Here is a 17,617-nt window from a genome sequence, read left to right on the forward strand (position 1 = left end):
TTCCCTCTTCGTGCCCCTTTTTTACCACTTTCCTATCAATCCTCTTTTCTTTTCTTTTAAAGAAATTAGCTAGGGTTAAGCAGGAGTAAGCACTTTTAAGCAGCAGTAAGTGGGTTTAAGCCTGTTTGCATAGGGCTAAGCAATGCCTACACAGGTTAATCAATACACATTCTAACTGAGTATAAGAAACTGTAACCAGACATTAGCAGTGCTTACCTCCGTGTAAACCCACGCAAACTGGCTTACAACTGCTTTAAAGAGCCTTAATCACTCTGTATTCAATGGCCCGTGTTTTGCCCAGCAACAAAATGAAAAGCCTTTGCAAGGTTCGAACCCAGAACCCTGCACACCATAGACAATGTTATTTACTACTAAGTCATGCCAGATACACATAACCCTGTTGTTTTCAAAAACATATCATCCAGCCCAGGCATTAAACAGTACAGAGAATGTAATCAACCATTTAGATGTATGTGTGTGTGTAAATATATTAATATCTAAACAGATACAACATATCTATATATGTATGTGTGTATATATATATAAATATATACATATATAGAAATATATCTGAACATATATACATGCAAATAGCTACATCAACACATATATATGTCTACACCTATATGTCAACATATAGACAGCAAGCTACATATATGTAAGCAGATATATATCTATGTAGGTATATACATACATAGCTATATATATATATATATATATATATATATATATACAGATATATATGGACATACATGTTTAGATATCAATGGGAAATTAACTAAAACATATATGTCCACATGCACCGTTAATGGGGTTGAGAGGTCCCAAACAATATACGTCTTGTACGAATACGTATACCCACCTACCCCCACAGCCAAACACTTCGACCCTGTAATACATTTACAATACCCCCCCACAGCCAAACACTTCGACCCTGTAATACATTTTTTTTTTTTTTATTTACTATTATAACGCCATTACTATCATAATACCCTGTATGTACTCTAATTCTTCTGTGTTCTAATGTTTACCTTTAACTTTAATGGTTTTGTTGTTGTTTTCCTTTTCTCCCGGCTCCCTACTGAAAATGGACATATATCCAGACAGATAATAACAAAAACAAAAAAAGTATTGCAGATCCCATAACCAGAACCTGACATGACATGGGCGCAAGATGTTAATAGTACTACATCCCACCTGTATGATGTCAGGCTGGTATTGGTAACATATCATGCAGTACAGTCTGGCTCCAATAGGAAATGTAAATAGTGGAAACTATCAACATCCTCAGGATAGATATACACAGACACATATATGCCGATACAGATATACATATATATATATCTATATATACATATATATATATATATATAGATAGATAGATATATGTGTATATATATATATATATATATATATATATATATATATATATGTGACTACACATACACACGCAGAGATATGTACAGTAAGATAATTATGTAGTAGGTGCACACAATATGGAACAGCCACTATGTCTACAGTTAACACCTTAATGACTGGACACTGGATGAGCCCCCCCCTCATACAAATGACAGTTCTTGCCTGCAACATATACTCACAGAGAGGTAATAGGATAAACACCACACACAGGTCTGCAGAAATCGAAAAACATTATTTGTGTACTATTACAGATTTATATGCCATGTCATATAGCTGTTCAGACACTGACATCCATATAAACAGAGTAATGCAACTGTGAAACAGTTATACTAATACAGTAGTCTGGAAAGATTCGCAACTGTTTCTGTCCAGGCCAAGCCCTTCAAATAGTACAATAGTAAAGACAGACTGGGACACAGGATACCAAACATTCAACAGTAAGTAATGCAGGTGTGTAATTCAGCAGCCTCTATCTACACTCTGTACAGAATCACTACGTGGTAAAGACTTCAGTTGGCCAAATGGGATATAACTGTTACATAACAAGGCATAACTGACACCATCACAAGCACACTGACAAACAGAACAGTCTGTATGGCAGGAGGCAGTAGGCCTGCATTAACCCAATTTATGTAAGTAATGTCAATATAGGTGAATTGTATGTTACTGTACATCCAGATACCTTAAGGCAGCTCACACCTGATACCCCCACATATTGTGGCATCCTAGGTTATTTATGGTGCATCCCCCCCAGACTCAATAATACAAGCCCATATACCACTGGCCTCTGGAGTGCATATGGGCACACATTTATGGTGTAGGTGAAGCCCACACATATATGGCCCCAGCCCCACCGTATGTGTGGGAGATACAACAGCAGTGGACTGCTAGCAGGAATGGCAGCGTGATATACGTATATGTGCATATGTATCACTATCTGTATATGTGTAGCCATATATTGCTCTGTATATGTATATATCTGGGTGTGTATATGTATATCTATGTACATATACATACCTATCTATATATGTTGATATGTATATGTGCAGATATCTATATAGATATCTGGATAATTATATATACATATATTTCCACTATATACCCTGAACATGGAGTGTAGGCCTACCTCAGCTCCTATAGTCCCAATTACGTAGTGCAAGGGGATGTCAGGTATGTCTAGCAGGTATATCAGTAACACTTTCTACTGTAATAGTGATTGTCTTCACAGACATGGTGTGTGTGAGAGGTCACATCTGCTTTTCACATGTGCTCCATTGGCTACTGACAGACATCCTAAGGACATCATAGTACAGTACCGCTGCTAGCACATAATGCTACTGTGGACTACAGCAGAGATATTGGCCAATGTATGTGGGCATTCTGACACACTGGATAGTCCAGAGCTATACACAGAACCCCTTAGTGCAAAACATGTGGACCAAGCCTGACAATGTTTATGTTAACAGCCAGGTAGATGGGTATAACACGTAATGACCAGTATAGGTCTATATTACGAGATAGAAAAACCCTTTACGCGAATACCTAAACATTGACCCTCTATACCACGAAACGTGAAAATCCCAAATGCACTAAACCACGAAAAATAAAATATCGAACTATCATAGTTGGCCAACCCCACCACCAGCTACATAGTACCTACCCAAACAAAATAAATAAACCACATACATACACTAACCAAACCCTACTTCTAACCTAAAGTAAAGCACCAAAACCCTACTTTAACCCTACACTAAACCCCACATACACAACTATCTATGGACTATCCCTAACCCCTCCCTAACCCTAAGGTCCGTAACTACCGCTCACTTCCCCTACAGACATACATCCAAACAAAATAAATAATACACATACATGCACTTAAAAAACCCTACATCTAACACTACACTAAATCTTACATACATTACCTATCTAGGTACTTACTTTAACCCAAATCCTAACCCTAAAGTCCTATCTATCGCACACTTACCTTACAGAGCTCTAGTGCAGAGGGGCCAACCAAAACAAATCTACATTCCGGAATTTGCGGTTTTGGATGTTCGAGGTTTCTGTACTTCGCGGAATACGGGTAAACGTATTCGTATTCGCATAAATGGGTTTTCGATCTCATAATAGGAACCCGACTGGTATACATATGCCCCCATAGGTTATGTATTCACACACCCCTATCTTTCCTGAGCCAAACTTACCACTGGTGCAGAGGTGCCATGGCCACATACTACCCACTAAATATTGACATACATCTGTACAGCATCCCACTGTTCTGTCTGGCATACATGACTGTTAAGGGAGGCCCAGCAGCAAGACATTTGGCAAGTATCTGGACATGACATCTCACTAGTAAGTACACTAAGCTGCTAGGCATGTAACAAAGCACTGTGCAGGCTACAGGCACGCTGGCTCAACACTGGCCTACATTTCCTATAGAGGAATGCCCATGTACCTGCATATATAGCAGGCTCTACAGGCATGTCACAGCACAGAGTAAGATACACCTGTGTGACAGTGCATAGCTACATCCAGTGTGAACACAGCCACAGCCACATATGGCACGCTGGCATATTATTACAGTATATGGACTATCTGTTCAACACCATCCTTATATGTGCCACTCACACACAAACCCTACATATACTGGGCAGCTACACAGTGTGGTCCAATGCCTGTCTGTGGTATGGGACATGTGGGTGTATGGTCCTCCAAACATGTAAGCCGATACAGCAACCTACAGTGGAACAGCATGTAACATCAGATAGCATAGGATCAAGGACAATGACATCTATCACAGTCTGTACACAGGCCAAAGTACATATTAGCATTACACACACTGTCAACATTCACCATAAGCACACGGACCTCTGTACTATACACACAACTACAGAATGTCCAGGTTATGTCATCATATATAACCCCTACTGTACATAACATGTGTAGCAGTCTGATATCTCACTGGCTTGTTATCTGATATGATGTCACTAATTATGGTGTATAGCACATATGCACCTCTTAATGCTTGACATATGTACAAAGGTTGACAGAGATGTGGGTGGAAGCACATACACAGGGCCAATATTGACATGTTGCTGTGATAACCTCATACATTTATTGTTGTAACAGGGTTTGTTTCAACATATGTCCTATGAGGGATATGAAGTCAGTAACTGTTATGGTTCCACCATCTACAGACTGCAATCCTCACACTACCTTCTGCAGCTAACAGATAGTTGCTCTGTGGGTAACACATGAAATCAAAGGCACCACACACTGCCCAGTCTGCAGATGACCCTACAGATGGGGATTCCTAATGCACAAGCACTGACATGGCAGGTATTGCAACATGTAGGACAGCCATATCAACACACACCCTGTTAAACCAACATTAGTCCAAATGCAGTATAGCAGGACTTGCAGTCTGTAGTCAGGTCAGGCACATCACCTTCCTGTGTGTTGCCCTGTTTCCACAGTCTATGTTGTTAGAGGTAAATCCCCAATCCATCTGAGACGCTGTTTGCCAAACAACAGATCGAGTTCCTGCTCACAGGGAATTGAAAGGCCCAACACCAACATGACGTTCCTAGATATTGGAGTTTGTTTCCATGCAATTGGCTTTGGGAATGTTACCACAGCTGTTCCACATGCAATCAGCTAGAGGAGGGCTGCAATTTATGCAGAGGCCATCAGCTGATCATGAACATCACTTAAAATACACATGCTGCTGCCTAAGCAAAGCAGGTGAAGGTCTCTACATCCACAAACAAGGGAGTGAGAGAGGCAGACAGAGTCAAAGACAAGTCAGGGAGGAGTGGGAGAGTAAAACCTAAGCATGTTTGTGTCACACACCTACCAGCACAGGGTATCAAACCCCTGACGACTATGTAGTACTATCACATTTCCATACAGTTATTGGATGCACCACAAAGGTTACTTGGTGAGGAGCCCTCAGAACGTATATGTGATGATGAGTGACAACTGCAACAGGGATATGGTAGTTATATGGTAGGTTTAGTACACGTGCCTGTCCGCATGAACAGGTGCCAGCAACAACACAGCCACAATCTCACAGGGACGCACACACATTGACACACTTGGCAGGGCCAGGAATTCAACTCATCACTAGTGAGATTGCCACAGCACATTACTGTGCAGGTATCACATGCACCACAGGGATCATACAGAGGTTATATGGGCAAAGGGTATGGGGAGGTGTCTGACATCAGACAGCATGCTTCAGTATGCCAATGGGGGTTGTAGTAAGTATGAATGTGATCATAGGCATCATACAACACACGCACACACACGCACACACACACACACACACACACACACACACACACACACACACACACACACACACACACACACACACACACACACACACACACACGGTGCCAGCACTGACATGCATGGGTGCATTTCTTCATGGGTTTGTGGTGGTTGACTGTGCCAGATGGCTATACAAGGCTAGGTGATGGGTATACCTTGCATCAGGCCACATGACAATGGGGCTAAGGGGTGTAGTGTCTGGATTTGCCCACACACGTGAGTATTGTATCCACCATCCAGTCACCTGGGTGACTATTGCATGTGGCCAATGCTGTGCATCACTTGCCATGTATGTTTTCCTTAGTCCATGACATGGACAGTGTCTGGGATGTGCATACCTCCCACATGCATGTATAGTGACATGTGAAACTGTACCTGAGGTGTCTGGCCCATGTTGTGTACACAGATTATCATCAGATGTGCCAGTCTTGGCCTCCTATGGTGGGAACAGGTAATGGACAGCAGGCTTACCCTGTACCTACATTGATAGCATGCTAACGGCATTCCCTGGTTTCAATGGCATCTGTCCATACAGGGCATGTTTTCAGGCATGGTATGTGGGCCACATTTGATGGCACCACAAGTGTTGCAGGTGTCCAGTGGGGGAACATGGGGAAGGTGCACTGTCTGCATTTATGTGCCTACTGGACAGATGGACAGGGTGTCATGCCCTCTATAGCCCACTGCAGTCATTCCAGAGTTACTATCAGTGGGCAATATGCAGTGTACTGCCAACATATTGTTTGTTGCCTAGGCAAGTGTGTGTGTGTAAGAGAAATGGATTGAGAGTGTTCTCTGGGTAATGCTGGTGTTGCTAAATGTATTTGCCTGGCCTTAATGTCACATGTATGAGTATGGATCTGCACCCCAGCCTCTCGGCTATTTCACATCTGTTATCCCTGTATGGTGGACATTGTGATATATACTAGAGCCACCATATAAGACATTTGCAATACCTGCTCCACATTGGGCCCAGTTGTTATACACTCACAACCACCTCCACACAGGATATGAGTTACAAACTCAGACACACATACACACACACACACACACACACACACACACACACACACACACACACACACACACACACACACACACACACACCTGTCATGCTGGGTTTAGAAATCCTACCTAACTAGTTTATTACACTACAGGACTATACTGTTATAGTATGCGCCACAGAGATTACTAGAGTACACCTTCCCCAAAGGTGTATTTCACATTGGATGACAGCAGGATTGCTAAAGTAAGGTAGTTGAATTGTAGGGAGTGTGGCTAGGCTAAAATGCATTGCTCCCTACACAGAGTCAAACAGACATACACATAAACACACACACACTTGCCAAGTCTGGGATTAGAATTCCTACCTAACTAATCTATCACACTACAGCAGTACACAGTTATAGGACATGCTACAGAGATTACTGGGCTGCAATCTTTCCAGAGGTGTATTTATAGGTGGATGACATCAGCAACCTTGCCAAAGTTGAGCATTTAAAGTGTAGGGAGTGTGACTACCCTAAAAGCATTGCTCTGTACACAGACAGACAGACAGACAGACACACACACACACACACACACACACACACACACACACACACACACACACACACACACTTGCTAATCTGGGATTAGAACTCCTACCTAACTAATTTATCAGACTACAGCAGTACGCAGTTAAAGGACACACTATGGAGATTACTAGGCTGCAACCTTCCCAAGGTGTATTTCTAGGTGGATGACATCAGCAGCCTTACCAAAGTTGGGCATTTGCAGTATAAGGAGTGTGACTACCCTAAAAAGCATTGCTGTCTACACAGATGGACACACACACAAACACAAACACACACACAAACACACACATACCCACACACATAAACATATACACACACCTAGTCTGGGATTAGAACTCCTACCTAACTAATTTATCACACTACAGCAGTACACAGTTGTAGGATGTGCTATGGAGATTACTGGGCTACAACCTTCCCAGAGGTGTATTTCTAGGTGGATGTCATCAGCAGCCTTGCCAAAGTTGAGCATTTGAAGTGTAGGGAGTGTGACTACCCTAAAAATCATTGTCTCTACACTGACACACACACACACACACACACACACACACACACACACACACACACACACACACACACACACACACACACATACATGCCAAGTCTGGGATTAGAACTCCTACCTAACTAATTCATCACTCTACAGCAGTACGCAGTTATAGGGCACGCTACAGAGATTACTGGTCTACAATCTTCCCAGAGGTGTATTTCTAGGTGGATGACATCAGCAGCCTTGCCAAAGTTGAGCATTTAAAGTGAAGTGAGTGTGACTACCATAAAAACCATTGCTCTACACACACACACACACACACACACACACACACACACACACACACACACACACACACACATTCCAAGGCTGGTTTTAGAACTCCTACCTGACTAATTTAACACACTACAGCAGTATGCAGTTATAGGATGCGCTACGGAGAGTACTGGGCTACAACCTTCCAAGAGATGTAGGTAGATGACATCAGCAGCCTTGCCAAAGTTAAGCATTTGAAGTGTAGGTAGTGTGACTACCCTAAAAAGCATTGCTCTCTACACAGAAAGAGACACACACCCACTTGTCAAGTCTGGGATTAGAACTCCTACCTAACTAGTTTATCACACTACAGCAGTACGCAGTTATGGGACATGCCATGGAGATTACTGGGCTACAACTCTCCCAAAGGTGTATTTCACAGTGGATGACCTCAGCAGCCTTGTCATAGTAGGGCTATGGGGAGGGCAGTGTGTGTACATGGGCCATAACCCTTTCATCTAGAGGTTGACACACCACATGCGGCCACACACAGGGTCATATTTCACAGGTATGTGTATACAGATGCTAGATGACTACTTCCTTGTACAGTCATGTTGCGCAGCTAGCACGTGCACCACATAGTCTGTACTGTTGACAGATACTGGTGGCCAGTATTTACAGTGAGTGACAGCTGGACCTCATGTGGTTGTGGCCCTTTGGCTGTGTGCTAGGTGGGACAGGCCTGGATGGCTCCTTGCCACAGTCACCCTCTTAAACACATCTATGTACATCAACGTTGGGCTTATTATAGTGTGTTGTCCTTAGATATATGTCTGTATTCCTGTCCACTGTGTGTGCAAAGCATGTGTGGTGCATACTGAGGAGTGTCTGCACTAACATCTTCGACTACCAGATATGTCTGGTCCACTGGTGTTTGCAGACATGGCCTTCATGTGTTTAAGTGTGTGAGCATGCCCAGTATGACCTTTCAGTGTGTTGTTGAATGACATTGCCCTTCATTTCTCTAAGTGTGTGAGCATGTCCAGTATGCCCATCTGTATTGAATGTGTGGATCAAGTCCAGGTAGTCTGTACTGCAGTGCTGACCTATGTGTTGTACACCTACAGATAGCATACTTTTTCTGCAGGGTATCCGTTTATCACTTGGCATTGACTGTTACTACATTTCTACATAGGATGGGGAGGCACACCTGACTGTTTCTACATTTCTAGACAGGACTGGGGGGGGCACACCTGACTGTTACTACATTTCTACGTAGGATGGGGGGAGGCACACCTGACTATTTCTACATTTATACACAGGAATTGGGGGGGCACACCTGACTGTTACTACATGTCTACATAGGATTGGGGAGCACACCTGACTATTTCTACATTTCTACACAGGTTTTGGGGGGCACACCTGACTGTTACTACATTTCTACGTAGGATAGGGGGCACACCTGACTCTTTCTACATGTCTACACAGGATTGGGGGGCACACTTGACTGTTACCAAATGTCTGCATAGGATGGCGGGGCACACCTGACACATGTACACATTTGCTATGACTGTACTGGTATGTCAGGTACTCCATTTCATTCTGTAGTCTTACCTATCATGCTGCCTAGAGGCATACCAGTGTATTACAGATCTTATCTTTTATTTACCTGCATATTAGTTTCAGACTTTCTACCCTTCTGAACTGACATTCCACTGCCTAACCTGCTGTAGTCTGTCTGTGTAGGCCTGAGTTCATAGGTTCATAGGTTGGTACTAGGCTGTCGGCCATAGGGCCTATACAAGCCTAGCCATAACAATTCCCTGGCTATTTCTTCCCAGAATATTTACTTCCCTGGTCTCTTGTCTAGCGGGGCGACTGACGTGATCCCCGGGGTGAATTTCCTATCTCCCATCCAATTGTCAAGGTCCCTTTTGAAGAGGGCCAACGAGGCACTCAGCTTGAGATGTATGGGCAGTCTATTCCAGAGTATGGGGAGTCTCTGGGTCAGGAACCTGTCCCTCTAGCATGTTTTGTTTATTGTGATGACCAAGTTTTGATCCCTGGAGCATGTAGCTCTGAGGGATTGGGATTTCTTTAAGTGTAGCATGTCCAACAGCACTGGGTTTGACATGGCCTTGTATGTTAAGCAGAGATCACCTCTGAGGAGGTGATATGCACCAGAGTATAGCTGGAGTTTTTTTTAGACAGTCAGCATAGGGCATCTGCTTTAGGCCTGTGATTCTTTTAGTGAGGTATTTCTGTGGCCTTTCCAGTTGTTGCAGATGTCTTGTGAGGTACATAACAAATGGGGCATTGTACTCTATAACAGGTCTAATGAGGGATGAGTACAGTGGGAAAATGACCTCCTTTTTTCTGGATGAAAAGCCCCTTAGTGATGAGGTGTGTCACATAGAAGGATTTCCTGACTGTTATGGCTATTTGGTTATCAAAAGTGAGACCACTGTCCACCTGTGTCCCTAAGTCTCTTATCACACTTTTGGTTTAATGTACTGCCACTTATGTGGTAATTCATTAGTACATGTTTTTTCCCAAAGGGGATAACTATACATTTCTTGGCATTGAGCTTGAGCCCATGGCTCTGGCACCAAGCATCTGTTTCTGTAAGGCCCTTTTGTAGAATATCCACATAATTTGGGGATTCAATAATGGCTCCCAGTTTGCAGTGATCTGCGAACTTTGTTAGCCAGAGTCCCTTAGTGCTGGCCTGTACTTCAAAGAAGTAGATGCCAAACAAGAGTGGTCACAGGACTGAACCCTGAGGTACTATGTTTGTCACTTGTCTGGAGCTGGATTTTGAGTCGGCTACTTTTGCAGTGTGGATTCTGTTAGTTAGCCAGTTGGCAACCCATCAAGTGATGTAGGGATTAATGCACTGCTTAGTAAGTTTATATATGATTCCAGAGTGGGGGATGGTGTCATAGGCCTTGGCGAGGTCCAGATAGGCTGTGTGGATCACCTTACCCTCTTGCACTGCTCTGGAGACTGATTCGAAGAAGTCAATCAGGTTGAGGAGACAAGACCGGCCCTTTGCGAAACCAAACTGGGTGGGGTCCAGTGTTTGAAGGTTGCCAACATCTTTGTTTATAAGTTCCATGACTTTCAGATCAGGCTCGTCAGACTGATGGAATGATAGTTCCTGGGATCCAAGGTGGATTCCCCCTTGTGGAGTGGGATAACTGTAGCTGTGCGCCACTCATTGAGCATGAAGCCTTAGATGAGGCTATGATTAAACATGACACTTAGGTGAGGTGCCAGTTCATTTTGTAGTTCATGTAGTACACAGCCTGGGATGTCGTCTGGTCCCAAGTATGCTGTATTCTTAGCTTTGGAGAGTGCATTTTTTACCTGTGTGGCTGTGAGTACCAGAATTTGGCAATCTTTTGGTATTGAGATGGGCCCTTTAGGGGGTGAGAGGGGGGTGATGTTTGCACTGAATCGATCTGCCAAAATATTGGCAATATCCTTGGGATCAGGGGGGAGGATACCCATAGGCATCATTCAGAGGCCATAGCACAGCCTTTGTTTGTGTTTGTGTTTATCTACACCTGTCCTGCTGGCTGTGACTGTTGTTGGGTATGTGAACCCCCCCTGACTGGCATGTGTGAGTCACTTACCTTGTGGGTGTCCCAGTATTGAGGGTGGTGCTGCAGAGCTGCCTATGTCGGATGCACATAGTACACTCCCTACACATGGTTGAGCACAGGTAGTGTAATGTTTGGCTTCCCTTTTATTGTATGTTTGAATCAGACAGAGGTGTTATTCCCTGGGTCCCTCCTGTGTCAGTGTATGTGCTATGCGTTGCCTCTTTGCCAAAGCCAGGGCATACTAGGCACGCCTCCTTCTGCCTATTGGGACAGGCTCAGGTTGTTCCTCCTCTGAGTCACTCTGTGGCTGTGCAGGCCTTGGCAATGGTGGGGGGCTGTGTGGCCCTGTCCTGTGCTGTTCCTGCTGCAGCTATTTCTGCAGAATCATATTGTGTAGCATGGCACATACAAGGACAATTTGGGTACATGTGATTAGTGAGTACTGCAAAGCTCCACCAGATGTTTCCAGGAACCAGAACCATGACTTGAGCATCCCAAACACATGCTCTACTATAATTCTGATCTGTGCATTTGCCTCATTATGCAGTTCTTGTTCGGGTATGTGTGCATTTCTGATGGGTGTCATCAGACACGGCTCCAGTGCGTATCCAGCATCCCCCACTAGGTGACCGTCAGGGATGTCCCCATTGTCATATCCCTAGTACAGCTGCGTCAGATGCTAGATGTGATAGCTTCCAGGGCAGCCAGCACACACATTCATTATTGTGCCCTGGGCATCGCACATGACCTGGCAGTTGATGGAGGGGAAGCCCTTGCGGTTGATGTAGACCCTACCCAGCTCACTGGGTGGTGCTTTGATGTGTATGTGCATGCAGTCTATAGCACCCACTACCTCAGGGTGTTCTGCTATTTGGTGGAACAGTTGCATATTGCTGGCCAATGCCTCACAGGTGTTGGGGAAATATACATGCTCACCCACATGTGCTGACTTGGCATCCAGGAACTGGTGGAGTACCCTGGATGCTGATGCCTGTGAGATCCCCATCATATTCTCAGTTGGCCTTTGGAAGGTACCTGTAGCTAGTATTCTTAGGCCTACACATACCTTGGTATCCACTGGGATGGGTTCCCCTCTGTTAGTTCTGTGTGTCAGGCATGGCCAGCACAGCTCAACAATTTGCTGTAGGAGGTCCCTGTCCACCCTATTGCACTCCACTATCTCCAGCTCATGTAGCCTCTGGTAGGTTACCCTGGGTCTGTACACTCTTCTCCATCTCTTCACTGTGGGTTGGTGGACAACATTCACATCCTGACCACCCTCAGCCTCTTCCACAAGTTGTTGTATGATAGCTATTGCAGCCCCTATCATTTTGCTGTTGTGAGTGTTAAAAGTTCCCTGCATGTTTACACTGATGGTGTAGAGTGTGCAAAAAACAGAGGGGAAAGTGTTTGTATAGGTTATAGTAGTGTTCTGGGCTGGGCCGCTTCCTGTGTAATTGGCTAATTCTGATACATTTCACCTGCCAGCTATGCTAGTTCTCCTTGATTACCTTCCTACTGCTGTTTTCCCTTCCCATTGCCTTCCTGTTTAAGCCCAGGGGCGCACCACGCAAACGAGTGCTCACATGTGCACAGTGCTGCTATTTCCTGGTTTAACTTTTTTTTTCTTCTTTTAAAACCTGGTGCACAGTGCGTACACCCGCTTAGGCAATGTAAAGAGTGCTAGGCAGATTCAGACAGACTCCCTAGCTTACACAAAATCATCTAATTTGCATGGATTTCCCCTGCAAATGTGGTGATTTGCATACAGGGGCTTAGTCCGTGCAGGACTAGTGCAGGAGTGCTTGTGCATGCTCCTGCAGGCTGTTCCTGGATCGCACGGCAGACATATTGCCTGCTAGAGCTCCTGCACCAATCTTGCACGCCGTGCAAGGCATAGAGAATCCGCTGATTCTTAGAAGCAGTCTAAGTTCAGATGACATTACAGTAAACTGCAGTGTTATCGGTCAGTAACACCCACATCTAGGGATGTGAGCTTACAAAGACTACCAACTCACATGCACAAACATGCATACTCAAACCATCTGAGGAAATCATGTCTGATTTTCTCCGTTCACAAAAGGCAGTTTCACAAGTAAAAATAAATTTCTGGAGTAGTATGTGTCCACTAAGTTACACATTAGTAAAAGTAAACACCCTCATTGCAAACGTTCCTTGTTCCATAATCTTCCATATTTGATCTATTGTCACAATTAAAAAGAGTTTTTGAATGTTTTTATTCAGTTTCCCATTGCACAAGGCAGACTGTACTGAAGCCATTAATATTTGAAAAACAAAAGCAGTTTCTGTATCATGTAGTTTTGAAACCTGTTTACTATAAGCATTACTTTTGTTGCAATTTTAATTTCTTTCTCAAATGAGGAATTAGCTGCTTGAAATAATATATGAACTTTAAGTTAATACCAATGCTGTATGCAGTACTGCAATGTGTGCTAGGTAATAACTACAGCACCATTGTGTAGCCAGTGTACTTGTAATCTAACTTTCATTTGTTTACATTTCCATCCATGGTTTGGCCTAATATTATATTCATGTTTTGCCAGGTATTACACTTCATAGTTATCCCTATGGAGGATCTTTGCTGGAGGAAGACAAAATGTAAGTAAAGATTTTAGTCAACAACTAATCAAATATGCCAATGTACTTTATTTACAATTGTACGTAAACAAAGAATGCTTTTGGATATTGTGTCAGTTGAGGTTTACTGTTTCATTGCAGAAACATTTACAAACCATCATAAATTTATGTTTCTTTATTTGTTTTCTGCAAGACAACACAGACATGATATGAAACTAGAATAATCAACTGAGAGCAGACATGAGTATGTGATATGGAATGTTCTATATGAATTTTAAACGTACAATATCTTCACGTCACACTCTGCAGTAAATTTAAATAGCATTAGAAATTCTTAAACCTTCTGAAAGAAACAATTCATCTTCATAAGAACTGTTGTAAAAGTACTAGGAGTCTTAATACTGATAATGACAAGGGATTATATCCAAGTGAGTTGGCAGAAGGGAACATTATGTGACAGATTCAGAAGCTGAGTTATAGCTAAATAAAGGCTTTCAGTGAGTTGAAATGTTACCTCTAAATTACAAGAAAGGCTTCAAAGGAGGGCTGCAAAGGAAATACTAGTAGTAAAATCTGTACATCTTCTCTGTTGCTAATGGCAAATTGATAGCAGTTCAATCAAAGCTCCAACATGCAGTCAATATCAGATGTCCCACTTCATTTGTGACAGAAAATTGGGGTTACACATCATCATAAACCCTAAAAGTCCTCATGATGTGACTGCAGCCCATATCCAACTAAAAAAGTGGCTGACTAGCTATATGAAATCTTACATTTTGCATGCAGATAGCACCCTTCCTTTTAACTGCAGCACGTCTTAAAGCACTAGGTACTTTCTGGAACATACTTACAGGAGGCTGAGATAAACTGCTTTTTTGTTTGTTTGCTTCCTCCCTTATTATTTGCCAGACTTGTTTATTTGACAAGTCATCACTGCTCAGTGATTAGTTTGCTTTGTTATGCAATTTGGGAGTTAGGATTGGCATAGTGGATAAGGTGACTCTCTTATAGACACAAATTTCACAGAAATTGACCAGGCTTAAAATGCCCTGCAATGTCAGCTAGTCTAATATTTACAGTACCTATGACGTAAAACATGTTTCTGTACTCAAACAGAGAAAAAAACTTTCTTAGATAAGTAGAAAACAAGATGGATAAGAGGTGTATTCTATAGTAGTTTAGGCAATGTGAAAAAGTCTGTTTTTCCTGGTACTTTTGTTAATCAGTGAAATCTGCTGAGGATTTTAACATGTTTGCTTCACATACGACACAGAGTTCATGCTGGTGCCTTTTAATGCTTTAAACAGTTTTAAGTAGTTGGTGATGTTTAGCATATTACTACAGATGTCCTTTCACTATACGTAGACTCAATTACCTGCTCTTGAAACGTCCATATAGATCTAATGTGAATATTGTGCACTTGCTGTTGTTATTATCTTTGTAAGAAAATATGGCTCTATTGTTCACATTGAATATCTCTTTTCCTCTTCACAGAGCTATGCCTTTAAATTAATCAGTGCACTACCCCAATAAATAAACGTATAAACAAACAAATATGGACACACAGGCATACATACACCATGCTACTTTAGAACTATATTATATGTATGCACTTATTCCCACATTAAATTTAATGAAACATTTTACAAGTTTAAATACTTGTATTCACATAATTTTTGTAACTATGGGTCCACTGCATGATAAGAAAAATAATACTCCGGGGACTATTGGTAACATCAGGTATCAAAATTTTAGTGATGTATACATCAATCAGTTTTCCTTCATGTCATAGAAGACACATGTGGCATGCTAATGTCCTGTGATGTAGCATGCTGTGCTCTGTCTTATTCCTTAAACAAATTATAGCAGTCTTGCTTGTGACTTACCAATTGTCAAGAGATTATGTTAGTGGAAGCCTGACCCTGCTTTACCTGCATAAAATATAGACGATTATGATTTAGTCTCTGATAGCAACCAACTTATTAGGTGTTCAACAAATGCATGGAAAGAAGTATAACTCAAGTGATAAGTGAATGCATAGAACTTTGTCTATTTTGTGTACTATCAATTGCAGAAAAAGAAATGTAGGAGTGTACAGTGCTTTACAGGCTTGAAAGTCATAAACCATTTACCACTGCCACACAGGCAGTGAAAAGAAGCTGCATCCTTATTTGATTAGAAACATAGAAGAGCAAAGCCTCTAGCAGCCCTTAAAGCTATTTTAGCTTCTGCTGCTCTTTGGTGACCAGCACTGACCACTGTTATGCTCTAGAGTGAGGCTAGAGATTAGCTGCACTTAGAGGTGTTTAACAAAAAGGTTGTTAAGCACCTTTCTGATACCACAAACCTTTCTTTTCACAATGTTGGAGAAAAATTGCAGGATTTAGGGGATTACATATATGTAAACGTCTAATAGTGCAAGTATTTGTATATGTATGTATATTTCATTTCTGTTAAAAGTCAAGCCTAAGGAAAGAAAGACTTTTATGAATCACCATACAGCAAGACAGCAGAGTACAAGGCAGCAAGGAACAGCATCCGAGTCAGGTATACATTACTATGTAGCTGTTCCCTGCATTTCTGGTTGGTTCTTCCATTCCTCCCAATGATTTCCCTATCCTCTCCACTATTTGTAATGCCAGTGAACATAGTATAATGTTATGCACCACTGTGTGTCATTCATAGAATCAAAGACTGTTTGGTATGCCACCTGTCATCGCCGCTAAACATTTCTTTAAATTGCTGTAATGATATTTAATCTGCTAAACACTGTACAAAGAATACAGACATGTAAGTCTAGAATGCAAGCATGTTAAGTGTGGATGGGGATTTCTTCAAAGTTCATGGCTGAATGCTGAATAAATATTTACCACACAAAAACATTTCAAAAACCTTTGACAGAAAAACTCTGAAGGATGATAATATCTTTAAATCTTTATCCAAAACTTAGTAAAACAGGTTCGTTAAGGCTTCATTCAGTGGCAAAATATACTGAAGAAATTTTGTGGAACACAAGATCTCTAGTAACTGGGGAGAGGGGGCTGTGACGATGTTCTCTGTAATAAAGTAAAATTCTAAAGTGAAATGGTACATTTTATGCCTCACCCAGGGGAAAAAATGCATTTAAGAAATTTTGTGGGGCACATATTCTCTTGTAACTGGGGGGAAGGACTAGAAATACCTACTCTGTAATAAAGAGAAACTCTAAAGTGGAATGTTATATTTTGGTGATAGTTCCAGTGCTATAATCCTTTCACAAACGTTGATTTCTTTAGCCAGTGAAATGTTCATATTTTTCATATGCGGCTATTGCAATACAAAGTGTTGTATGT

At 42.2% G+C, this 17,617-nt stretch overlaps 1 protein-coding gene across 1 annotated transcript in view; it reads left to right on the forward strand.

Annotated features, from left to right (window-relative positions):
* The window catches only part of LOC122796911 (ATP-binding cassette sub-family A member 13-like), a 3,979,956-nt gene that overhangs the window by 2,032,633 nt on the left and 1,929,706 nt on the right, over nucleotides 1-17,617 (forward strand). The window contains exon 26 of the mRNA XM_044065669.1: nucleotides 14,252-14,306. Within this exon, the coding sequence (XP_043921604.1) occupies nucleotides 14,252-14,306 (55 nt within the window). The remainder of the gene's footprint in view (nucleotides 1-14,251; nucleotides 14,307-17,617) is intronic.

Source organism: Protopterus annectens, chromosome 3.part0 (assembly GCF_019279795.1).
Source record: "Protopterus annectens isolate FY-2018-M chromosome 3.part0, PAN1.0, whole genome shotgun sequence".
Classification (NCBI taxonomy): domain Eukaryota; kingdom Metazoa; phylum Chordata; order Ceratodontiformes; family Protopteridae; genus Protopterus; species Protopterus annectens.